The sequence below is a fragment of the Cupressus sempervirens genome, chromosome 4 (assembly GCF_028749045.1).
Source record: "Cupressus sempervirens isolate cs-2001-9-10 chromosome 4, ASM2874904v1, whole genome shotgun sequence".
Lineage (NCBI taxonomy): Eukaryota > Viridiplantae > Streptophyta > Pinopsida > Cupressales > Cupressaceae > Cupressus > Cupressus sempervirens.
This window is the reverse complement of record NC_143121.1, coordinates 533,608,970-533,635,299: the sequence shown is the minus strand read 5'-3', so window position 1 is coordinate 533,635,299 and position 26,330 is coordinate 533,608,970. Positions and strand designations below refer to the sequence as shown.

At 35.3% G+C, this 26,330-nt stretch overlaps 1 protein-coding gene across 1 annotated transcript; it reads left to right on the top strand.

Annotated features, from left to right (window-relative positions):
• The first annotated feature begins 842 nt into the window (after positions 1 to 842).
• Positions 843 to 22,014, top strand: GLB1 (nitrogen regulatory P-II-like protein). The gene is made up of 8 exons (XM_089825805.1): positions 843 to 1,228; positions 1,626 to 1,671; positions 1,908 to 1,935; positions 2,096 to 2,183; positions 3,680 to 3,747; positions 4,113 to 4,182; positions 21,328 to 21,363; positions 21,487 to 22,014. The coding sequence occupies exons 1-8, from the start codon at positions 1,000 to 1,002 to the stop codon at positions 21,573 to 21,575; spliced, it is 654 nt and encodes a 217-aa protein (XP_089681931.1). The 5' UTR covers positions 843 to 999; the 3' UTR covers positions 21,576 to 22,014.
• The last annotated feature ends 4,316 nt before the right edge of the window (positions 22,015 to 26,330 follow it).

Here is a 26,330-nt window from a genome sequence, read left to right as displayed (position 1 = left end):
ATATGCTTTTTTGTCTAAACTATGCACTTCACTCGACACCATTTTGGCTCTCAAGGCTTTTCTATAAGGTGCTTGAATTTTTGTATCTTATCTTATCATAATATAAATACAAAGTTTGGCCTTACACCTTTTGACATTTTTTTTGAAGATGGATTCCTAATAATATGTGTCATTGACATGTCAACTACTAGGTTGAATGTTGCTACACATGAAAAGAGTGTGTGTTACATCAATACTGACTTTATGTGTGGATATTAATAGTTTTAGCAACCAAAGTTATAGTTTGTACATATTTTTTCTATATTTTAAATTGTGACTGGTTGTCAAATCAAAATTAAAAGATTAAGAGCTTACAATTGACATGCCAACTACTAAATTGAAACTTGCTACACATAAAAGAAAAGTTAGCTACATTAATATTTATGTATAGACATTAATATTTTTATACATAAAAGATATACATCAATATTTGTACAAAACTTTTCCATATTTTAAAATGTGAATAATTGTCAAATTTACATTAATAAGACACCCCACATGTGCATCTCTTGATTGAGAAGAACAATAGATTTAACTGAACTAACCTTAACTTTTACTAAGACAAACTATCTTTATAACCTTTTAAATGATGTACAACATAACAACTTAAAAATTGAACCCATGCTATAGAATACCAAAAATGATAAGCCATGCCACATGAACTAACCCCATAATACTTGTTAGTGACGTCTATAAAATTCCCTAAACATTAATAATTAAAGAAATAAAACACTTCACCAATGGTCATATTATTGCACTGTGCCCCGAGTGAATAAAACCAAGAGCGGTAAAACATTTTCTTTGGTTTCTGAGTGCTCTACGAAACGTGTCAGATCATTCACCCAGAGCTAAGAGTAGTTCCAACCATCTTCAAATAGCGTGTCGTCTCATGGAAGGTGTTCCGCGGCTGAAGCATGCTCGTTAGCCTGTGTTCCTGTTAGACAGGAAGGAGAGAAGTCAATGGGTTTTCCTCTGCGTGTTCAGAGATCTTATTCAACCTTTCCTGCATTGCCTCCTCCATCACCACCGACAGCAAGATGTATACAGCGGGGAAGGGAAATGAAAGATTGTGCAACGGGGGCGAGGCAGAGGATGTCAATTCACGCTAAAACCAAACTTCAGATAAGGGCAATGGTTGCTAATACTAATGCTAATGGACCCAAAACCAACAGCAGCAGCAATGAATCAAGTATAAATACATCATATATCTGTACTCGTACTTTATATTGCTTCTAGGGCACAAATGCCTAAAACTCTGGGCGTTTATCATATTGATAGGGCTCAGGTTTACTTATTCTTGTCGAGGTAGCACTGAGTCACTGTAGTTGTTATATAATTAACACTTTGCGGTTCATAGAGAACCTTTATTTTTGGGAAATTTACCAGATGGGAAATTTGTTTCTGAAAATTTGGTATAGAAATCAATCATTTATGGAATATAGTAACTTAAGTTTTTCCATTTCGATTTTTTGGAATTTATGAGCCGGGGTTAAATATAAAGAATAACTGTGAGATTTTTGTGGTTTTTAAACTACTTTAGGAGCCCAGAACGTCAGATGATATTCCATTTTCTGTTTCTTTGACAGCTTATGTTCCACAAGCCAACTTCTACAAAGTGGAAGCAATTTTGAGGTATTTCCGTGCAACATTCTTCACGTTTAGATTCCTTACTGCATATAAGGTATACAATTATTATCTGTCTGGAAAAACGTTGGTAGCGATGCTTCGAGTTAGTCATGGTGGACTCTAGAACTGGAATTTACCTTAGCTTAACCAGTAGTGAGTATAATTTTTATTTTGAAGAATAAATGCTGAATCAATATATATTTGGTTGCATGCTTTGCTTTTGACTTTGGGATACTTTGAAGACCATGGCGCATTTCTCAAGTTACTGCGGTAAGATTTGGACTCGTCATTGGAGAAATTTTCTTCTTTTAATACATTATAAAGCGTGTTTATGAATATTGTCATATAGTCAAATTTTACTTTCATACACAGGACACACTACGTAGTTCAAGCATTAACATTTCCCTTATTAATGTAATTGAGACTCCAGGGTCTCTTGAAAATGGGGATTCGTGGTGTGACTGTCTCTGACGTTAAAGGCTTTGGATCTCAGGGTGGATCTTTAGAGCGGCAAGCAGGTAGCATTTTATGCATTCATTGGAAATGTTTTGGGTGATTTCCATTAATTTTTTCCATGAAGGGTGGAAACTCTTTTCAAAGAGTCTTCTTATGCAAGGAAGACGTCCCTTGATTAGCATCTCCTTTAGGTACTATTTCCTTCATAAAAAATCGCAGTCTTCAGTAAAATAATTGCCTTGCCACCGTTTAAAACACAATTACTTTTTAGCATGCTTACTCTCATTTAGTGCTAAGCGCTGCCTCTTCTTTTGATTTAATAAATCACAGCCTTAACATGATTTCTTAAGCACTACAATTTCTGAAACGTTGATGTTATTATTATTAGTACTACTGTAAGGTACACGCTGCATAAAACATATGATCAAATGTCCATCACTGTCTATAATCTTCTTCATAGAATCGATGCCTTAAGAGATATATCATTTTATTACCTTCTTCTTGATCACTGCTATAAATTTGTTCTCTTAACTGTTGTCTTTTATAAGCACTGCCTTTGTATGTTAATCGTAGCCTTCACTTATGGAATCTCTGCACATAAAACTCTCATATGATATTATTGTAAGTGCTATCTTTGATAATGGGCCATATGATCGTTGCTTTTTCAATCATTATCTTCCTTTTATGAATCACAATTATTTGATTTGCTAAGTGCTACTGTTAACTTATGCTACACCTTTAGTCTTTGTTCATCTCTGTTATTGTCTTTTGCTTATTACATCAGCAACTAATCATTTTGATTGCTGTGTGTCCTTTGATCCACTTTCAATATTAAAATTATTGTTTTTAGTAAAAGACACAAGGACTGGGCATCACCATTTAAATATTTCAAACTAATTGGTATTATTGTTTATATCAATGTTAACACCATGACTAAACCATACCATGTTGTAAATTATTCTTTGCAGACCATTCTTGAAAGCTTGATGAGTAACAGTCACATTTGCCAGAAGCACACACACCTCTATCACACAAAGGTTAATCCATTTATGTTATCATTCTATGGGATTAGGGCAGCTGTCTAAACCATTCTTGGCTTCATGCTACTAGAATTTGCCTTCACCAAGCTTTGATTCTTATCTCTAGGTATCAAGATATTTCCAACTTTTTAGTGATATGATTTTGGTTGACTCAACTGTTACAACTTAAGCATCGATTAATGTGTACTTTGGTTGATAAGCAATAAAAGGTTATATCGATTTGAGGGAATCACAAACAGTGTGTCTTAGCATGTGATGTCTTTTGACCTTGGTGGCTTGTATATTTACTTAACCATGAAAGCAATGCATCAGGAGTTACAATTACTCAAATTTATGTATTTGTTGTTGTGCCTGATGCTATAAAATATAAATTCTGCCAAATGCGTTTCATATGCATTCATGTATGCTAATGGATTTGGTTTTGGAAAAAATGCCGATTGAGAGGTCATTGAGCTTGTTAGCTTGTTTTTTGGCCAAAATTACACGAACTCCTTAATTTTGGGTCTGTTTGCATGCAGGCTCTGAGTTTTCTGAGGACAAATTTGTATCAAAAGTAAAGATGGAGATTGTAGTCTCCAACGATCAGGTAACTTACCTTTCCAAGTTTGCTTGTATTTGGCCATTTGCACTAGGTCTTTTGAATTTATTTTTTTGAAGTTGATTGCTCGAGTGCTGCCTCTGTACAAAAACATTTTATCTTGAGTTTTTTATTTATATTTTTAATCATGGATAATTGGGAATAATACCAGGTCTACAAATGAACATACCCTAGCTCTTAACGTGTTAACTTAATACATACGCATATCCACCAAGTTGTGGGCTTTGTTATTGCAATATGGGGATAAATGCACCATATTACCATTATAATATGAAATGTTTCATTCTTAGTTTTACATTCTGGGGTTTAATTGACAACTTTTCTGTCTAAAAGTTTGATGGTGTGAATTTTAGGTAGAAGAAGTAATAGATGCAATCATTGATGAGGCAAGAACGGGAGAAATTGGAGATGGAAAAATATTTGGTAAGGAAGAGCAAGCTATTTTGTCAAAAGATTATTTGGTTTGTATTCAATGCACATTGAATTTCATATCATTCACTTGACGAAATCACATACTAGGCTAAATTTTTCTTTCTAAAGGTAAATGATCATAGCTCTTATTTGTTTCTCAATTCGTCATCCTATCTATAGGATTGTTCACCTGCTACACCCTAATTCCTTGTATAGTGGATTTGGTTGCTATTAGTTGTACCCTTTCTTTGTGATGCTAGATTACCATAGTTGCTAGCCATGTATCTATGAAGCAATGTATCTTTAGAATTGTTAACTTGTTAGTTATGTACTACCTTATTACTTGAATTCTGTTTAGGAGATCTCAATATACCAAGTGAATAAAAGCCATAATAAAGTATAATATGTATCTTGGAAAGAATATGATGTAGAAGCATTTTGTTTGGAGTCCAAATAGAAGTAATGTTTCATGAGAGTTAGTTGTTCCTCAACTGTTCCTCTTGCCCTCTTATGATTTTTTCAATGTATTGGACATACTGTTACTGATACGACTTTCCTTTGTTATAGACTTGACTGATTTTTTGTTCTCGTCATAGTTACAATTTTATATCATATGTGATGTTGACAGCACACTCTTATTCCATATTGCATGTTTATTTCTCATCATTATTGAATGACTTTGTACCATAACTTATTGCATGTTTGTTATCTCTTTGATGAGGCAAAGCATTCATAGTAGATTACATTAGACAGAGACATCATTGTGCTTTCTTTGGCATCAACGAGACCTAATATGAGTGCCTAATTTGTGTCATGTACTACACTTGGAGCAAATCCATCTTTAGAGAGTTTGGAGCGGAAATAGACTGTGCATGAGTAGGCAAAAGGGGTGATTGCTAATTTTAGGTACTAATCTAGCATGCTGCTTTAAATTGCTAGACCTCTATGTTTAGAGTTAATAGATCATTGTGGATTCCATTGGTCTTCAAGTCTTGTAGGCCCACCTCCTATGAAGTCTTGGGTACTATTCTAGAATACAGATTGATCTCTATATTAAAGATGTGGTTGAGGATTTGAGCAGTTTCTTTGTGGATCATTGCAAGGAATTGGTAAGGTCATGTTGTATGAGAAGGTTGGATGACTGGAGAGGAATCATACTCATCAATTTCCTTGTTGCTTCAAAGCTTGGCACTATGTTTCTTAGATTAGTGGATGTAATAGATAGAGTTAAATCTTCGCAAGCACTATTCATTTTACTTGATGAAATGTCAGTTGATATAATTTCCATAATTTTTTATGAGATTTTATAATGAAAAAATCTGCATTAGATATTTTCATGTGCAGTTTTGTGAAAGTTTTGTTATGTTTTCACATTAACAAAAACTATGGTTTTCTACCTGCCCGAAGTTTGTGTTTTTCTGGCATACAGAAGTTTTGCCATGTGTTGGGTTTTGCTAATAATTTTCTTTGACACCCATGGTTTGCAAAAAAAATTCTGGGTTTCTAGCAAAATTTGTGGTTCTATATTTTTTTCATGGCTTTGGAGAAAAACCAATTTGTTTTTTGCAAGTGATTCAAAACAAATTTCTATTTGGTTTTTTTCAATAAATTTTCCCTCAATTTTTTTGTTGGGTTTTATAATTTTTGGTACATAATTTTTTTTCAGGTTTTCATAATTTTGTTCCTTCAAAAATCATGTTAGTTTTATTTTTTCAAAATTTCCCCATAAAAAATCACTTGGTGGGTTCTAATTATTTTTTCCCTTAAAAAAATTCTAGGTGGCTTTATAAAAATTTCCTCAAAAATCAAGGGTTTGCTCTTGTATGTCTCCGTCAAGGCTTCTGCACTTCATGAGGGTTCTCTAGTTTCTCGAAAGGTTTTACCTTTTTTGAATAAAAAATGATGTTTTGTATGCTAAATTGTGTCTTGGGTTTTGTGCCAACTACTACTTTAGTTTTATTTTTAATCCTCAAAAATCATTTATGGGGTTTGTAATTTGGAACATTGCATGGGATTCCTTTATGGGTTTTATTGTTGTTTTCCCTTCAAATTTTTTTTAATAGGGTTTTTACCTTTTTTTCAAAAAATGATGCTTTGTAAACTTCAATTTGGTTTTGGCAAAATTTCCTAAAAAATCACGGGACACTTCAGTTTTTTGGGGGCATTGTGCTCATTTGTAAAAGTTTGGAGGGTTTGCCAAACTTTCCTGAATAGTGTGGAAATTCTTAGTGTGACGACTTTGTTATCCAACATTAGGTTGGATGTTTTGTGATGATTTTTGGTCAAAAGTTTTGTAGATTTTGGGAGGGTTAGTGGAAAACTCATCTCAATGGCATAGTTAGTAGTAGGTTATTGTCTCTTGTTGCAAAGCATTTTGAAGGAGGGATCACCCTTCTTTGTTCTTTTCTAGATAGATTTTGGCTACTCTTTGTCATTGATATTCTGCAAATCTAGGGAGGGTCTCAACAGTAATAGAACGTGCTGACGAATGTATTACCACAAGACATGTACAATCTTTTGTAGGCAAGTTGATAGAATGACCAGTAAGGGAGGGTTTTAGAATATTTTTGGCATCTTCGGTTCTTACTATTTTTAGCTTGTTTAGAATGTTAGTTTTATGGTCATTTAGAATCTACTTTTGATTGTCTTAATCTATCCTTTTTTTAGATGCCATCTTTATTTAGATGGCTTTGTTTTTTTGTTGACGCTTTTTATAGCGTTCGTAAACTCTATTTATTTGGTTAATTGGTAATACAATTTCATTCAACTATTGTAGAGTTTCATCCCCTCAGTGTGATCTATCATCAAGCTGAGAACTCTTGTGTGATTATAAATATATTTTATTATGTTTCTTGCATCTTCTACTATTGGTCTCACCCAGTCAATGTTGCCTATGTCCTCTAAATGAAGGTCAAGACAATGGACTACATAAGAGGTCTAAAAAAGTATTGGATGATGCCTCTCTTGAAATAATCTTCCATCTGTAACATTCCGTTTTTCCAGCCTTAACTAACAACTATCGTATCATTGAACACAACTATTCATGAGCATGAGAAGGCAGTTATAACAGCTATTTTACACATTCATACAAAAGAGATCAATGCTTATAACAGATCAACTGCATTACCTTTACATATTTAGATGGAAGAAAATCAACGACTATAACATAATAATTGAAAAGAAAATAATTGATTAAACAATATTAACCATCTAACATATCTACAACTTGAAATTGCAAATTTATAGAAGCATAAATACCCGTTGCTATAAGATATTTAAATGCAGATCATATCTTTGTTTGTACAAGCCTTGGCATCTGGTGGAGAGGAGAAGCATCGTTAGGGGCTTGACCTCCCAATTGCGGACCCTTATGTATCCCCACACAATCTCTAATGAGAATGGCCCTCCCTACTTGAGATTAGGCATGGGGCACCTCTGTCCTGCCATTAAGCATCCTAGTGCTAGAGTGCCATTCCACAACTGGCTTGACAACAAGAATCGTACCCTTAGACCACCATGAGCTGACTCGGTTTGGTTTATTTGTTGAACTCCATTTCCTGAGTCGTTTGGAATTGGTTAACCACCCTTTTGTCTTGCAGGTTATACCTGCAAAAACATTTGTTATCAGCCCACACCCTTCATCTCGACCTTGCTGGTCTTCCTTGATGAATTCCGGCGTGGTTGTCCATGATTCTTAACTAAACTCTGTTTACCACAGCCAATATTTCCTTACCCATCTTGGGTTTATAACAGATTCATAAAAGAAGATTCAGAAGCATTTCATACCCTTTTTACTTGCAGTTAATTTCACACAATTATTTGTCATCAATCCACACCTTTGTCTCAACATTATTGGTCATCCTTGATGAATCCTTCTGTGACAGTCTAAATCATTGATTAATGTCAGTCGATACTGTTGGTTCCCAAAACCTCAAATTAGAAATCCAAGAGCCTGCCACTTCTCCTAATAGGACTTCTCAATCAGTTCTGGCCAACAAACAGGAATACTTCTCAATATCCTTGCACTTCAGGCTCTGCTACACCTAGGCGGGTAGACCTTCGCCTCAAACCTGCTCACTTGGTTCAGAGTTTTTCTAAAGCAAATTTAAGCTTTGGAGCTCTCTGACTGGCAAGGCCCTCAAACTCAATTAAAATGAAAACTGGATGCTAAGTGTTTGAATATTTTGTATAATTAAATAATAATTAATTTGATGCTTGTAGAAGGAATATATAGATTTTCTAACTTCAATAATAAAAAGACCAATGCTTCTGCTCATCCGGGCAATAGAGTCAACTTCAATGAATTTTCACGTAAAACTTTATAATGTTTTACGCACTTATACTGCCAACAATTAAATAATCTAGATGCAACAGATCAAATATTACACAATCTTAAATTAGTCCAGATTACACAAGTGTCAGCATTAATGTCAAAAGGAGGACTAGAAAAGATGCAGTTCTTGTATTTCAATGGAAGATTCATGTTATTCAAAGGGTGGTCTATTTAAACATACCTATCAGCATAATATGGCAACGACATTCTTAGATCAATACTATTGTATATAAATAAATCAAGTTCTTGTTGAATAACTAGCAAGAAGTATAGAGATTGATTTGAGAAAATGATTATAGCAGAGGCATATTTATTTGAGTTTACTAAGCACCCAAACCTCAAAGTTGACAGTTTCTAATTCAAAAGGGGAAGCTGAATCAATGAAAAGAAAATTAAGCAATGATATTTTCTGATTATGAATCAATTAAGGATCACACTGGGATATCACAGAATGCAAAATTGGAACAAAGGCTAACACAGAAAGAAATGTACAACAAGGCATCCAAATCAGCATTTATAGGTGACTGGAATCAAAGGTTGTGATTTGAATGATATTAAGGATCCATAGCTTTTCTAGATTCAAGGTAATAAGGAGTTCAAATATATTATAGTACCTATCACTTCCAGATTTCTATTTTATTATAGATTTCGCAAGTGCAAATCTGAACTACTTCTGACACTGGTTGTCTTTCAAGTATGGAAGGAATAATGATGCAGGAGTCTTCGGCGCCTATGGATATATGAATCTGGGGAATATGAAGAGAAGCAATTAGCCCAGCGATAGAATTAAAAGCTATGCCCAAAATGGAGTCTCCAATATATCTCAGTGAAATCACAACTCAGTCAAGGAGCATTACAATGATGAATAATAATAAGGAAATGCGTTTTGAATTCCCCGTGGATACTCTAAGGTACCTGATATCTGGAAAAGAGTTAGAGAAACGAAAGGGAGGATACTGTGACACTTCAGAAAGTAGATATGGCAGAGTTTGCATAGCTAGAATACGAGTTACATCCAAAGGATCCACTCACGTGTGCAGAGAAGTCTGAGAAATCTGCGAGGCAGGTTTGAAGCAACGGGAACTCTTATGGCAAAGAATTATAAAGTAATTGCCAATAAAAGCATTAATAATTATTATTTTGCCCTAAGAAATAAATTTTAAAACAATGGAAAGGTGCGATTTAGTTTTGGAAAAGAAGTGACTTTTCATTCTAAAGTTACATCCACCCTTTTATTAATGTATAAATAGGGGTATATTGAAAACGACAAGATATATCGATATTCGGACATTTAGATCCATTTTCAGGAGAATAGTATTTTATATTATTTTGTATGGAGGGATAAGAAGTATAATATGACTCTGTAATATGAAATCTATTATTTTATTTTTATAAAATGTTCTTTGTTTATTATTAAAGGCATGGAGATTTGAATTTCAGGCGAATCGTCCTTTGTAATTATTTTTTAGAATTTTTTATACAATTTAAATATCGGATAAGTGGACATGATCATTTAGCATTTTAAATTTGATCATCGAAGATATTGTGAAATATTAAATCATTTTCGTATCTGTGTCCAGTTTGTCTCCCTGCCAGAGTTAAAATTCAATCTGGACTAATTTAAGATTGCATAAATATTTGATCTATCGCATCTTGATTATTTAATTGTTGGCAGTAAAGTGCATAAGAACTTTATGAAGTTGCACGTAAAAATTCACTGAAGTTGACTCTATTGCGCGGATGAGTAGAGGCACTGGTCTTTTTATTATTGAAGTCAGAAAATCTGTAACTTCCTTCCTACAAGCATCAAATTAATTATTCAATTATACAAAACATTTAACCATTATCCAACATCTAGTTTCAGTTTCATTGAGTTCGAGGACCTTGCCAGCCGGAGAACTCCAAAGTTTAAATTCGCTATAGAAAAGCCTTGAACTACACAGTCACTGTTTGAGGTGAAGGTTTACCTGCTTGGGTGTAGCGGAGCCTGAAGTGTAGAGGAATCAAGAAGTATTCCTGTTCGTTGGCCAAAATTGATTGCGGAATCCTATTGGAGAAGTGGCAGGCTCTTGGATTTCCAATCTGCGGTTTTGGGAACCAACAGATACTTTGTGCCCAACGTGGGCTTAGGGAAAACATTAATATAAAAGATTTGTGATGCTTTAAAACTGTATTCTTGACTCTCTCTGAGGGTGTTGTGCCTTATCTCAAAGGGTATATAGAAGATATGCTTGTATAAGCTTTGCACCGGTTGGATTTCATTCCAAGTTAAAATAAAAATTCTGGAAAGAGAAATTATTACAGGCTGCAATAGATTACCCAACTCATGTGCATATTAGCAAAATCAGACATAAGTAAATAAATAGTTCATTCAAAGCTAGGCTCTAACTATGATATCACTGCCTTCTTTAACTTCCAGGCTAAGATTTACAAGCCTTTTATAACAAATTGTAAAGAATAAAGATGCAGAAATGTTGCATGGCCTGGCAGTAACATCACTCCCTTGAATGTTCAGATCGGTCCCTAAGTGATTGCTGGTCGATGTGGAACCAGGGTTGCAAACGTAGAGCAGAGAAAAATATGGTACAACCTCCAATATGACTCACACCACTTCTGTGCTTGCGATCTCCAAGGATGCTTGACACAGTATGACAAGGTATTTGCAAAGAGATTTCACAGTACTGTGTGAAATGAGCTCACAACAATGATGCACAGTTTGAATAAAAGAGAATTTGAAGCCATTAACAAGGGTGCAGTGATGGAATATTGTCATTGATGTCAAGGGTTTCAACGATGGACAAGACACTTAGCATTATCAATGTCAGAGATTTGGGAAACCTATATATTGAAGATAACCAATGATACTAATTGAGTCAATATAAATGCAAAAAGCATATATATTTATGACTTCTTTGTATAAAAGATATTTTTGAAGCTCGCAGTGAATAAATTTTGATAAGATAAATGCAGCATTGAAAAAACAAACCTTGTATAAGCAAATCCAATATAGAAGACCACAACAAGTAGTAGCAATAAACATAATGGATGGACATTTAAAGGCAATGATGGAAGTAATATAGAAGTCAGCGACAGAATACCAAATGATTGATAAAAATATCCAAACAAGTTGACAACATATAGAAGATTGCAATATTTGAACAAGTAAAAATTATAATAGATGAAACACACGTAAAAAATCCAACTTGAATGGCCCGTTAATGGGCTTGGTAGGGCTAATCCTAATCCGAATAGGGAAAAGGTTTGTTGGACAGCACTTGAGGAAGGTGGGTTAAATAAACTTTGACGGGGCTGCCAGGGGTAATTCGGGAGTCTCGGGGTGTGGTTGTGCAGCAAGAGATCATATGGGAAACAATCTTGCCTTTGGTGCCAAATGATTGAGCGATGACACGAATAATGTGGCAGAATGTTGTGCAGCAAAAGAGGCTCTAGTTTTGGGAGCTAAATTGGGCATTCGAAGAGTCCATCTTGAAGGAGACTCGGAGATCATCATTAATGGAATAAAGAAGGGGAAGCTAGAAGCATGGCAACTCGACAAATACATTCAATAGATGAGAGGATTGTTAATGGAATTTGAAGATTTTAAGGTTTCCCATACTTACCAAGAAGCAAATAGGGTGGCGGATAAGCTGGCCAGCATGGGTGCGAATGCAACTTTGGGGACACAGAACGAGATATTTCAAGACTTTAGACTTCTCATTTCAGATTAAAGAGAGGAATTATTTAGTGGCCAAATACAAAAATACAATTCATGTGTCCTTGCTGATAATATGGGGATTGTAAATTTCATTATGACTCCATCCCCCAATGGCATTAATTTCACGGTATGCAGAGATCACAATCTCCAGTGCGTATCGGCTAGTGTTATCATTTTTAGGCACCCCGACGTATGCTTGCTTCCACAATGTTCAAAGCAAAGTAATTTGAGGAAAGACAATGCAAATTGCAGAGTATTCAACAAGGGAGACAAAAATGGAGGCGAATTTTGTGCTGGGATCAAAGAGCTAGACGCAAACTTATGATGGCAAGATTATAGTGCGACGGTTGAAGAAGAAGAACATTTTTATGTTTGATGACTCAAATTTCTTGGAGGGCATTCAACAGATGTACAATGTTGAGTACCTGGAAGCATAGTTGGCACAATCACTGAATAATCGGTGAGCTTCTACTAATCTCCGAGTTTTTGGGACTGGTGTGTTTTCCATAGATTTAATTGCGACTCAGCTACAGAAAAAATCACCGATTAATCGCTGAGTTTTTGCAAAAAATCGGCGAGTTTTTCAAAAAAACTCTTTTTAATTTTTTTTTTAATATATATTTTTTAATATTTTAATTTTTTTTTGTTAAAAACAAAAGGCAAAAAGCCTATAAATATTATGTAAAATAGAGTTATAGTATGCTAGTAGAGCTACGAAGAGGAAGATGTGATTGTAATGATGTTTTTATTTCCAGTGTGACAAACTATTTACTATTATGCTTCCTGCCATTAGTATTCCGCAGGAGAATGCGATTTTGTACCCACTATGCATTTATATATATCTAAAGTCCTGCTTGTTTCTTTTTCCTCTATAATGAACTCATTAGATGCATCTTCTCATTGAAATTTGCAAAAAAATGTATTTTGAATTAAATTTTAGCGGTTTTTTTAGGTTGCCAAGTTTTCTCGAGCTTTTTTTTTAAATGGTCGAGTTTTCCCGATTAAACTTTTGGGGGACTTGGCGAGTTTTCCAACTATGCCTGGAAGATCATTGGAAGTGGCGTTTGAATCTAGATGTGGCCTCACTTTTTGTGGCATTGGCACTAATGGTGAGCGATTCGAAGGAGGAAGTATGCCGAGTTGTGGCAGCATGTGTTGACCCACAGTGGCTACTGAGGTTGGAAGAGATAGTGGAACAAGTTGTTTTGGGTGTGGGTATAGAGATGGGAGAAGAGTCGTGGAGATTAATTGGTGGTGGGGATTCCTCTGATCAGTCCCTAGTAATTTGGTCTTCAACATGTCCAAAAGGTTTGCACGTACCCAAGGCAGAGCAAGGATGGAGGAAGATAGTGGACTTCCTGCAGCGGAGGATTTGGGTGTTAGCCGAGGACAAGTGTGGTTTCAAGAAGGCAACACCGCAGAAGAGCGTGCTAGTGCTTGGGCAGCCCCTGTGACATCAGCTTGGGAGGATGAAGCCGAAAGAAGGGGTTGATTCCATGACAAACGACATGTGGGTGGATGTGTCTTTGATGGAAGAAGCGAGAGAAAACAACAATAAGCGTTGCCAAGTTCCGCACGGAAAGCTAAGGCCCTAGTTTGGATCAGATGATTGAGCCACTCCAACTTTCACAGTGGAGGAGGCAGCTCGTTGGTTCAAGGACTAGCAATAGGATGGTGGTGGAGGTGGCTGGTGTCAGCTCTCAGAGCACCTTTTTGTTTTCTTTCGGGTGCTTATGTGGTTTGGGTGTTTTATGTTTGTGGTAGGGTGCTTATACTCTGTATTTTTTGAACAAATAGTATGTATGGCCTTGGGGTTGGGTGGATAAATGTGTGTAATTCCTACTCTTTCAATATTAATACAAAATCATAATGTTACCTATCAAAAACAAAAATAAAATAAAAAATCCAACATGAATAAATTCATACTTTCAGGAATAACCAGCTATTGAAACTACAACGATTAAAAAAAAGAACAAAGAAAGACATAGTTGTTAGTTACGAAGGAGTTTAGAGAATGATTTGAAATGACCTACGATGACCTGTATGTATATCGATAGTTTAAGTGAAATGATGAAGTCTATGCGGAAGCATCAATGGATGAAGTCTATGCGGAAGCATCAATGGTGATGGTCTCCAATCAATTAAACAAACACTAAAATCTATAAATCTATTGACAGTTCAATAAGAAACTATCTGTGGCCACAAGAGTTATGAAATGAAGAATGAAATATGATGTTTATTTAAATGCCAATAAGAACAAGATAGCGATTACAAAAGAATATTATGATTGCTAGTGTACATAGAAGGATTCCATTTAATACAATATCATTGTCAAACAACATGAGAGGAAGGCCATCACAAAGAATCTGCAAAGAATTTTCCCGGTAGAGAGAATGACGTCAATGGAAGGTGCCATCGTTTTGGAGGAAAATGTAAAATAAAAACATAATGGAAAGTTTATTAATAAATCATATGCCACAACATATTGTGGGTTCTTAGCCATATTAATCATAATATTTACTGGGATATTATTGAATCACTATAAGACAAGATTATTGATGGTCTAAAATAATTCTAGTTTTTGTTTAAGAAAAGGTGCCATCATAATAAAAAGAAAAAGGAAAAGATGCAATGTCTTTTTGTCAAAAGACATACCACTCACTTGGAATGCGAGGATATAAAAAGACGATGTATTACTTGCAAAATATATGTCAGCGGTAGAGAAGTAAGAAGAAGAGGGAAATATATTTAAAGAATATTGTAAAGAAAAATGTGCAAGCAGATTGAGTAAAAGAAAGTGTGTAAGATGTGAAGAAGAAATATCAGAATATAGATTTGATTTATATATAAGTCTGAAATATATTTAAAGAAATATATAATATTGGTGGCTGACTTGAAGTAAAAGGAAATTAAGAAAAATAGACATGAGTGAAGGGAAATGATATAAGGAAGATACATCAAAAATAAGAGTGTGTGGAGCAGATCTATGGAGAAGAAAATATAATAGAAAAAATAAAAATTCTATATATATATTCTGACATAAATATATGAATAAATATGACCGAATATTAAAAGAAAATATAACAAAGGAAGATTGCTCCTCTATTGAAGAAAATATAAAGAAGAGTATTTTTAGATATAAGTGAAGATTTGAAGAAGATATAAATATCAGAATGAAGACAAGTTCAGGAACAAAAAAATAACCATCATCAGTTGAGCAAGCAACATTGCCACGGTGGAACAAAAGTTTGTGTGCAGTGGGTTGGTGCTCACAAAGACAGCAGTGGGGGTTGGTGCTTCCAGTAGGTCAGTGCCTGCGAAGTGTGGGAGTTGGAGCTTCTCATAAACACAGGGGTTGGAGACTCTAGTAGGTCATCACCTACAAAACATTGTAAAAGAACAGTTTATATAAGAAAGCATTTATTTGCCATGGTTTTCTCCTGCATTGAGTTTCCTTGTAAATCTTTGTATCATTGTGTTCACGTGCATAATTGTGTATTTCAGCATTTGAGGTTATTGTTTGGATAGAAGTTTCAAATTGGCAAAGTTTTTATTATACTGATTCACAACCCCCCTCAGTATAATCATTTGCTCTTCATGCAGTCCCTTCCATTTGTCCACCCATTTAAAGAATTATGCATCTGGAATTTATTAGTTTCTTCTTTTAACCTTTCACGTTTTTTTTTGCAATTTCCATAGCATCTTGGAGCAATCCCCCACCTGAATCTTTTGAGAGGGTGCCTTGTACACTTTTTTCTGCAACTACCAATTCTATCGCCAAATATTCCTAATATGCACAAGGGAAGGTGGTTGTGATGCAAAAAACTTGTGCATGCATTATTTGCTTCTACACATGCCTCCTTGTGCCACCCTATACCTTGTGATGAAGGCTATGCCCCTGATATATTTCTAGGCAGAAAAAGTCCTCCAAATAGAGTTCTACTCAAATTAGACGAGGTGAAATGTGTCACAAAATGTGGACTGTGATGAGAGCCAGCAATCACTATCATATCTACATCAAATTATGTTGGCAAATTAGGAGCAATGATTGCTTGTGCCTTGAGCCTCTCCAATTTCTTTCATATAAGAATACAAAACATGGCATCATTTATTGTTTCACCTCTGCTAGTGTAATGTCTCTTCCAAGGCCATCTTATATTTTTTCCTACTTCACGAATTCAGAATGAAACAGGGGCAAAAATGTAGTTAGAGATGTAATTCTTGAATAAAATGAGATAAGTTGTATCTCTGAGATTGATCTTTTTTATCAAATGGAATTCTTTTACCTAGTTTGCTCTCAAAATTTAAATAATACTCTTTTATTGTTGCTCCTTTTTTGCTTGGAATGAAATTGCCTTTATTGGTGAAAGGATCACCACCTTTCATTGGAATTGAGTCACTACTTTTCATTTTTGTCTTTGAGAAATTATATATTATTCCCCAAATAGCTCTAACTTGGATGTCCTCAAATGAAACATTTTCCTCTTTATATCTTCCAATGTGGGGGAGAGTCTCACCTCTTCACCATGGCTGTGTTTTGCAAAGGTCACAGCCTTCCACAATCACCACCCTTTGGACGAGTCACAACCCTTCATCATTTATGCCTTTTGAAAGAGTCACAACCCTTCTTAATTGTCCCTTTGAAAGAGTCGCAAACCTTCATAATGACCACCGTTCGAAGAGTCACAACCCTTCATAACTCCTTCCTTTTATTCTTTCTTCAATTAATTTTTCTTTGCTTCATTTCTTCCTCTTCCTCTTCCTTCCTTCCCCCCCACTTTCAAATGAAGTTATCTTCTCCCATGTTTGAGGGAGTTAAAACTTCTCATTTCATGCCGTTTGACCCTTCATTAACTTAAATAAATTTATTTATGTTATATTTATATTTATTTTTATTCTTTTATATTGCAATTTATTAATATTTCCTATTTTAAATAGGAGACATCACCTCTAGGTTCTCTGGATACACTCAATGACAACGAGTCATTAGGAAATTCTCTACTGCTGGCTTTTCTTTACTATCACAGGAAAATGGATGTGACTGTGCTTGTGCATACCCGCAGTAACAAATCCATTAAGTTCAAGTAGAACTGAGCTGGCAAGCATGTGGAAGATTAAAGAGAATTCTCGCAACGTGGTATTTGAGGTGATTGGTGCGTCCACTAAGCTTCTTCATGCACCAGTTACAAGTCACTTTCATCGCTACTGGTCCAGTAATGGCATGTTTTCAGAGTGGGACATAACTTTTAGGGGGTTTGGTTTTAAAAATAATATTAAAATTGATTGTATTTAAAAAATTGAAACATAATACAATGATATGGCAATTGAATTAATGAATTTGACAAAAACATTTTATAATATAAAAACATAGAACACATATTGAGGAAAAATAAGAAAATTGATTCAAATAAATTTGTTTAACCGTAAATCATCAAAAATGTTATGCAAATCAATTCAATGCAACCAAATTTGTAAATTGTACATATTTAAAAAATTTGAAAATTATACCCTTAAAAAAATCAGCCAACCTGATGTAAATCCCAAATTCTAGAAAAATTATGCTTCTAATCACCTAAAATATATTCCAGTTTTCTCTAGAATGCTCTAATGAACTATGTCGAGAAAAAAATAAGAAACTTAACTCAAATAAATTTAACTATGAATCATAATGCAATCAAATTTGGAAGTTTTACACTTGAAAAAAATGATCTGGCCTGGTGCAAACCCCAGATTCTAGTAATCACACAATTGACAAAACAAAAGAATGGATTACTGCAGATGAATATAATGTGGCAGAGTAGGATTTAGGACATACCTCTCCAGAGCAGATCATTGAAGAATTTGAGGATTCTACATAGACAGTGACAGAAAAGATGAGAAACTAGAAGGAAAATGCTAGATTCTGCAAAGCAAGAACAAGGCTCTGTCTGAATATTTGAATTTTGAACAACTTATCCCATCCAGTGAGGGAAGAAAGCCAAGCCTTTGTTCCTCTTACAGTTCTCCCAATTGAGCCAGTGGAAGGTATTGAGAGAATCAGTCAGATTTTTCAAAGTGCAGAAGCTTCGACAAAAGGCATCTAGAGTGACCCATACAAATTGGTTGAAGACTTGGTGCAAATTTACGAAAGGGCATTGGCTTTGTCTATCTAGAATATAGTGGATAATGAGTTGCAAGATGAGGAACACATTTATTAGGATGAAGTATTCACAAACTTGCAAGCTTTAATGGAGACTCCCAAACAAATGTTGGCTGACAGTGGAGTGATCAGGGAAGGAGAAGTGTATGACTCAGCACGGTGGTATAGCGCACTAATTATGGCAAAGGAAACGTTGGAACATTTCAATGAGGAATCCACTCGATTGGGAAAGGTTGTCAGAATTATTCAGCAATGAATCTCCAATACAGTTGCACCATTGTTATCACTAAGACTAGCTGAGAATGATAGAACTGTGGACAATCTAAGAAGTAAACTGGAGGAGTTCTTTCAGTTGAATTGCTGGTGACTTGAAAACTCAGTTTTCTCAAATATCATGGATACAACCCAAGACTCATTGGTGGATTGGGAGAGCAATTTAGGCAATTTGAGTGAGAGATGACAATTCTGGAGTTCAAGCAGGAATTGGTGCCAAGTGTTAGTGTGGATGAGTTGGAGACCATCCTAACTAGATTTCAAGCATTCAAGGAACAAAGTCAGACACAAGCTATTCTTGATAAAGGAGCATTTAATGCGTAATGGCATTCATGTTGCCCACTTCCCTGTGAAATGGACATGCATACTGGGCATTTATTACCCACTGAGAAGGTAGTTTTCTTTTTGATTGGTCTGTTGACCTGTACATTAAATTTATATTCTCTCTTCTTGCCCGAACCCTAATTGGGGTTGAGATGGCACAATCTGGGCCATTGGTTTTGTTTCAATCTGGGCAGTTTTGTTTCAATCTAGGCCACTCATTGTAATTGGAGACCTATATAAAGGTCTCATTTATTATTTGTAAAGGATGAAATTTGGAGATTGTTGCTACGAGTTACCGATAATAAAGTCATCATTGAAGTGCGGTGATCTCTTGATGTATCTTAGTGCTTGCATGTTCTCTTTATTGTCTTGTTTACTTTAGAATTTGCTTTCAAGTACTTAGACAAAGTTTGGTAGACTTTATATTAGTAGTGTTTATCTTTCAAATTCTTAGGGCTAGAATATAATTCCTAAACCCTACTCTCTTTTGCTTTCTGCATATCTGCGAAAACAAGAAAAGGTACTCCATTACAATTTCTTTTGAAAGCTCCCATATCCAGTATGAATTGAAAACAACTTGAATAACATAACATAAGGCCTTTTGTAATAACAACACATTACATTAACCATTGAGCTTATCCACATTCAGGAACTGACATAAAAGGAACCTTGAATCAATTGTATAATCTTTCGCAATCTTAGCATATGCACGACTTTGATCAAGAGAGAATAAGATGTCTCAATATTTTGTTCTACTGTTGGTAGCTCATAACACACACATCTACAGTACCAACTATGACGGTATAGCAGCATTTTTTTCCTTTGGTATGTGTACGGGTATGCATATCTTCATATTGCTCTTCATTAAATGCATCAAAACTAACATTTGGTCCAATTCCAATCTAACTACAATGAGTTACAATGCTACTTCCTTTAGCCATTTACTATCCTCTGCCTCATCTAGTGCTGGCAAGTTGTGCAACAATAATGATTTTTTACATGACAAGATTTTAATAACTAGTGGAGGTTTGGGAGTGGAGACACCAATGGGGTTATTAGTGGGAAGCACCCATCATGGAGTTATGGGGGCAATGCCTCCTGTGGGGTATAGGGGTAACACCTCTATCATGATACAAGGTGGGGTCAAGGGGCGAGGCCCCTGTCATGGAGTCCAATTAAGGCCTCTTAAACCACACAACCTTAATGATGGAGTCCAATTAAGGCCTCTTAAACCGCACAACCTTAATGATGCTTTCTATTTTCACAATTTTATTACTGAAGGGTGAAATTAAATATGTAGACACTATTATGTTTATAAAATGTATATAGAACATTCTTTTTTCAATTAACTTTTTGGGCATCCCTTGGGTCCCCTTGGGTTCACTCAGGTTTGGCCTAAGTTCATCTATTGTCCCTCCCAAGCACCCAAGAACACAAAGGGAAACCAGCCTAGGGCCCAGACCCAACTGAACCCATATGGGTATGCGGGGAGGGGGTGGGGGTTGTTCCAGATATACTAACTTATTGTTAATAACTTTCTTAGTTTGTAGTCGACTTGGCTATATAGCTGATTGCTATTTTGTCAGCTTAGGAGTTGTGCTAATCATATTTTTATTGTGTATGGCTGGGTTTGAAATGACAATCTAAAGTCAAATGTCAGGGTAGGGTTGCTGGCATATTAAGTCCTCTATGTACCAATCACAAGCATTGTATTATATTTGTATAGGAAACCTGATGCGATACAATTATTTTCTCTGTAATCTCCTGTTTGGTGTTCACGGTTTGATAAAGTTCTGCAAGTAGTATTCTTGGTGGCATAGCTGTTTTGTAGCACTATTTCCTAGGATATGTACAATGCTGTTAAATCTCAAGCCTATGATATATATTATAACCTCATTAGAAAAGAATGTTAATTGGTATCAACTGCAATATGTTATGACACAGATTTTCTTTAATATGTAGAGGAGAATATATTGGAAATCATTAGGTAGCAGCTTAAACTACTAGCTTTAGTTATACTGTCATCATTCCTAATCTTAATCTTAATAGCATGTAGTCACAAGGAAACCTTTGGTTTACCTTTAAGTTCATCCCAGTTCCCGTATCACATTTCTTGTTGGCTAAAGTTGGATGCAGTATAGCTGTGCTGTTATTTATTTAACAGTAAGATGATGTCCCTGTGTGCATTCACATGTGACTTTTCCGGGTGACGTGTTTTCAAGTTTCATTTGAGCAAACTATTTTTCTTTATTAAGCACTATCACTGAGAAGCCTTGTTAATGAGTTCTATAACTTATTTATGAATTAAGGAGATCCAACTTTATGGTACCGGTTGTCTTATTGTGTGCCCTTGTGAATTTCTGATTGTTGCAGTGGTTCCAGTTGCAGATGTTATTAGAGTGCGGACAGGTATTTCAACTAACATGCCTTGTTTTTGCTATTGTAAACAGTAAGATATGTTTGGATGGGAAGTCCTGCCTTGTGTTAAGAATTCCATAAACATGATCTTAAGAAGTCCTACCTTGTCTGTAGGTGAGCGTGGATTCACAGCAGAGAGAATGGCTGGTGGACGAGCAGAGTTACTTGCAGGTGCAGGGGAAGGCACTGTACAGAGTAATTGACAGTAATCATCACTTAGTTAAGGCACGATACTTTACTACCAGGGAATAATAGTTGGTAACTTTATATGATGTCACCGGGTGACTTCTTGCTAAGGTCTTAATCTAGATGTATAAGTTGGCTGCATAGTTTGATTAAAAGTCTTTATGACATTCCTCAGCTTTAGTGACGAGTCAATCGGTTTCGTATGTTTAGCTCAATTTCTAAAAGTTAAGGGTCCACAGAAGCTCGCATAGCTTGGTAATAAGAGGAGTGAGCTTTAGTCTTGTCATATTTCACTTGCCTGCATGTATGGAGCACAAGTCCAAAGTATCACTCTTAATGTCAAATGCCAGGTGCTCCACAGAAATTTCTTCTAGTGGTGTAGAGGTGGAAGGCATTTTTCTCTAGGGATGTAAAACTTGAATGGTGGAAATCATTTACGTTTAACCTTTTTTGTAATTTTCTGTGTGAATAATTTTGAAGCCAAAATAATCTCTCTGAAGAGGCATAAAGAAGATTTTGAGAGGACAAATATGTATCTCAATAAGTATGAAGCATAAAATGTGGTACGATGCAGTCATCTAGTTATTCCATTCCTTCTAATTAAACAATAATACCAATTAAGAGTCTCTCTAACAGAACCTAGCCTGTTATAATTTCAAAGTGAAAATGACTTGACTCTTATTATTATTTGTGAAAATTATACGTCCCTAAGGGGCAATTTCATACTACAAGATAGATCAAAGCTCAAGTCCACGATAACCAGCTTCTTGGTTGTACTTATGTAAGGTTAGTGATGATTATCTGATTGGCATAACATGTAGAAATATGAGCATTAAATGTGGTAGCATGCAGCCAAGTAGATAGCCCATCACTTCTAATCAAACAACTCTACTAATGAAGAGTCTCCTTGACCAAACTTAATTTATTAAGGAGATCAGATTTCCACAATCCATGATAGTTATGCTGCTTAGCTTCTGGATTAGATTGTTTTGAGATTTTTACCATCAACATTTCGAATCACACTATGTGATCCATCATCAAGATGAGAGAGAAGGAGATCTCTTACATTGTTTTACATCTCTTGCTCTCTCATCTTGATGATGGATCACGTAGTGTGATTCAAATCTCTTACATTGTTTTACATTTCTATCTCTCTCATCCTAATGATGGATCACATAGTGTGATTCGAAATATTGATGGTAAAGATCTCAACACAATCTAATCTAGAAGCTAAGCACCAAACTTAATTTGTTACAATTTCAAAGTGAAAATGACTCTTCTTATCTATAGCTTGCACTCGATGTGGGTTCGGGCTAGGTGTGCATAGGATGTGTGCCCAACCCTGTGGGTGTGCTTGCACATCCACACCCAACCCGCACCTAGGCATTCGTCGGTCCACTTTAAAAAATTCCTACTAAACTCTAAAACGACCCAATATGAGGTCTTCCAACACAAAAACAATTCATTTTGCCTCTTATTTTGCTCTCTCCATTTTCACATTTTGAATGGAGGTGATTGTATTCTAAGGAGATCGATTGTGGAGTGTTAAATAGCTTCCACAAAAGATATCAATTGTGGAGTGCTAAATAGCTTTAAGAATATTTAAGTGTATAAGCCCTATTCTTTAGTCTTTTGATGATTTTTAAAATGCTTTTGATAGATTATTTTCAAGTTTGTGAAGACGTTTTTCAAATGCCTTGTTTTCATCTTTTTATAGATTGCAATAATGATTAATGGTGGTTGGGGAGGGAAGTAAACATACCCATGAGAATTTCGTAAGTTCATGGAGATGGGGTATTTATATTGAAGTGTATTTTTTATAATGTACAATATATTAGCTCTTGCCACCTAGTAAATCTTCATTTTATGGACGTGTTGGTAAAGGGATTTATATGTGTGAAGGCCTAGATAAAAAGGGTTGCCCCCTTTACAAATAGAAAGATATATATAAGAACAAGAAGATGCTTACAAATTGGTTGCAAAAGGAAAACAAAGCAGTTATAGTTTTGTAAAGAAAAAAAACAATGGAGTTACACTCTCAAACAATTGTGACCCCAAGACATCTCTTTTTGCCTATACTCTCTATGGAAGACGAAGATGAAGAAGAAATCCTTACATGCAAGAGAGTTCCATTGGAGAGGGTGTTTAAAATGATAGCAAGACATATTGTTGAAAAAGGGATTGCATATTGTCTCTATGCTGATGGTCTTCCATTTAACTTGGTGATATCACCATTTTGACAGGGCACAACGTCAACAATAAATAGTGCACCTCCTAGTTTTACAAGTCTCTGGTATGAAAAGGTGCGTAACTCCTTATTGCAAAAAGATCAAAGGAAATTTTTTGAGGCCCAATCAAAACCAATTAAAGATTCTTGAATTGAAATTGGTGTATTTATTGTTTTTGACAAGTGGAAAGATTGTAAGAATCATATGTTGATCGATGTTGTTGTGATGACCCCAAAAGGGCAATATTTTTTAGGGTGGTTGATTGTGAAGGGGAAGTCAAATATGTAAAGTTAATTTCTAGGATTCTCATTGACTACATAAAGATGATGGGTAATGAAAATGTGGTCCAAGTAATTTTAGACAATTCAAAAATTTGTAGGGATGCATGTGCTTTGGTAAATGAGCACATTTTTTGGACATCATACACCGTACACTCCTTCAATTTGGTGAAGCAAGCAATTGACAATGTTGATGTGAGTTTTATGCCACTGCAACATACATATTCAAACACTTAGTATTTTGAGATGAAATACCATATCTCCAACACTCTCGTGAATAAGAATGCTCATATGCTAAACAATGTATATGGATTGTGTGATCAAATGAGACAACCCCAAGGTTCCTTCTTAATGCAAGCTTAACATAGTTGTGATGATGTGATATGTTGGGTATCACAAAGGGACCTACTTTGTTCAATCAATAGACATCAACTACTTTAACTTCTTCCAAAAGAAAATTGCAAAAGGATAAAGAGTTGAGAAAACCATTCCTCTTAGAATGCAAGACATAATGAATACCTCTTTGACTCTACAAGACTCAGTTTAGCCATCAACACCAACTAAGCTAGCACAATCTTCTTAGGTAGATGTAAGATGTTCAAATTACTACCATTCCATTGACACCATCCATCAATGCATATCAATGTGCAAGCCATACGTGAGTTCACCAAAGATGCATCTCAAAATATCTTCCATTCAACTAAACACTACTAAACAACATGAAATGGATTTCTACTTCAAGTGAGTAATTCTGGAAACCATGTGATACTCCAAAATGGTACCAACAATGATTCAACAACAATTTAGTAGTATAAGTGCAACAATCTCTCCAAGTCTCATACTCTACATTGAATAACCAAGATTGGTATGAAATCAATGACCAATATCTTGCCAACAAAACCCTAATCCAACGAACTGCTACTGATAGTGAATGCTTAATGAATAACACGAAGACATCACCTTATGGGCCAATGAGAAAATTACATTGCTTTATCGACCAATTAAAGAACTGGCTTGGTAGAAGTATTATGTGGAATCTGCATATACAATTGGCTTAATCCGATTGACCATGCTTGGACATGTGTAACTATAGCCTTATGATTAGTTGAAGATGAATGGGCATCATCTCAACATGCTTATCTCATAAAATTAGTCGATTCTTTGGTGATGAGAAAATATCTATGGGTACTCAAAACTTAAGTCTACAATTGTGATGACATATTCCCAAATTGCTCCATCTCATAATTTTTTCCATTCTCAAGAAATCTTTTAATGGCAAATTTTAGAACTCGCTTGTTCCTAAAATCTTGATTTCTTGGCCTTGATCTTCTTGGAGTGATGAGGTACTCCATGAACTTGGATTATTCAATTTGGATCAATTGAACTTGGACTGCCAAAGGGAATTCAAGTTGATGATGGTTCTTTACTTGTAGACTTGTCCATTTTTGGTTATTTCACTCCATCTTGAACTTGCATCTTCACCTTGTCTTTGATCTCAAACCACCTTCTTGTTTGTCTTATTTGATAGAAGGTTGACCACTTGTTTATTCTTGCTTGAAGTCTTTCCATAATCCTTTTCTCTGAACATCTCCCAAAATCATTTTGCAGGACAATAGAAGATGGGTCAAACTCATGAAATAGATACAATATGCCTCAATTCAGCATTCAACACTTTGAAATTATGGGATTAGATAGATGAAACCGTTTTGAAAATTCCTCTTTTAGCCCAATTCGAACCATTTCAATGTGATTGTTATAAAAAAACATTCATACACTATTGAAAGAGCGCGTCTAAGCTTGAGATGAAAAATGGGGGTCTAATTTTCCCAATCTGATTTCACATTAAATTACCTCACTTCCACATATGACTAACTTCGTTAGGTCCATTGTTCCTTTTAAGATAGTGCTAATTGAATATCTTTAGCTTTGTACAGGCTTTCAGGCACCCTTCAAAACTTGTTTTCCTTAATCAAAAACTTTGTTAGGCACTGATTTTGAAAGGCTAATTGTTTTTATGCTCACATGGTTTCTTAAAATAAGGGGGGAGAAATCTTAATCATTTTGGAATAGTATAGACAATGTTGTCATAGCCTAGATTGGATTTCGACCTTGTTTTGGACACAAGTCGAAGCAGCTTGCTCGCTTTTCTTTCTTGCTTTAGTCTTCAACCTTATCTTCCTCCAAGTTTTTATCTTTCATTTTTCCACTAGGATTTTCTCCATGCTTATAAATTGATCAAACAAAGTTTTATTTTGTTTTGAAACTA

What these genes read in the sequence shown, in the direction of transcription:
- GLB1 (XM_089825805.1), top strand. Translation starts at nt 1,000, where the DNA reads ATGGGTTTTCCTCTGCGTGTTCAGAGATCTTATTCAACCTTTCCTGCA. An exon ending in AAAGTGGAAGCAATTTTGAG is followed by an intron (nt 1,672 to 1,907) that starts GTATTTCCGTGC and finishes GATACTTTGAAG; the next exon opens with ACCATGGCGCATTTCTCAAG. An exon ending in TTGTAGTCTCCAACGATCAG is followed by an intron (nt 3,748 to 4,112) that starts GTAACTTACCTT and finishes TGTGAATTTTAG; the next exon opens with GTAGAAGAAGTAATAGATGC.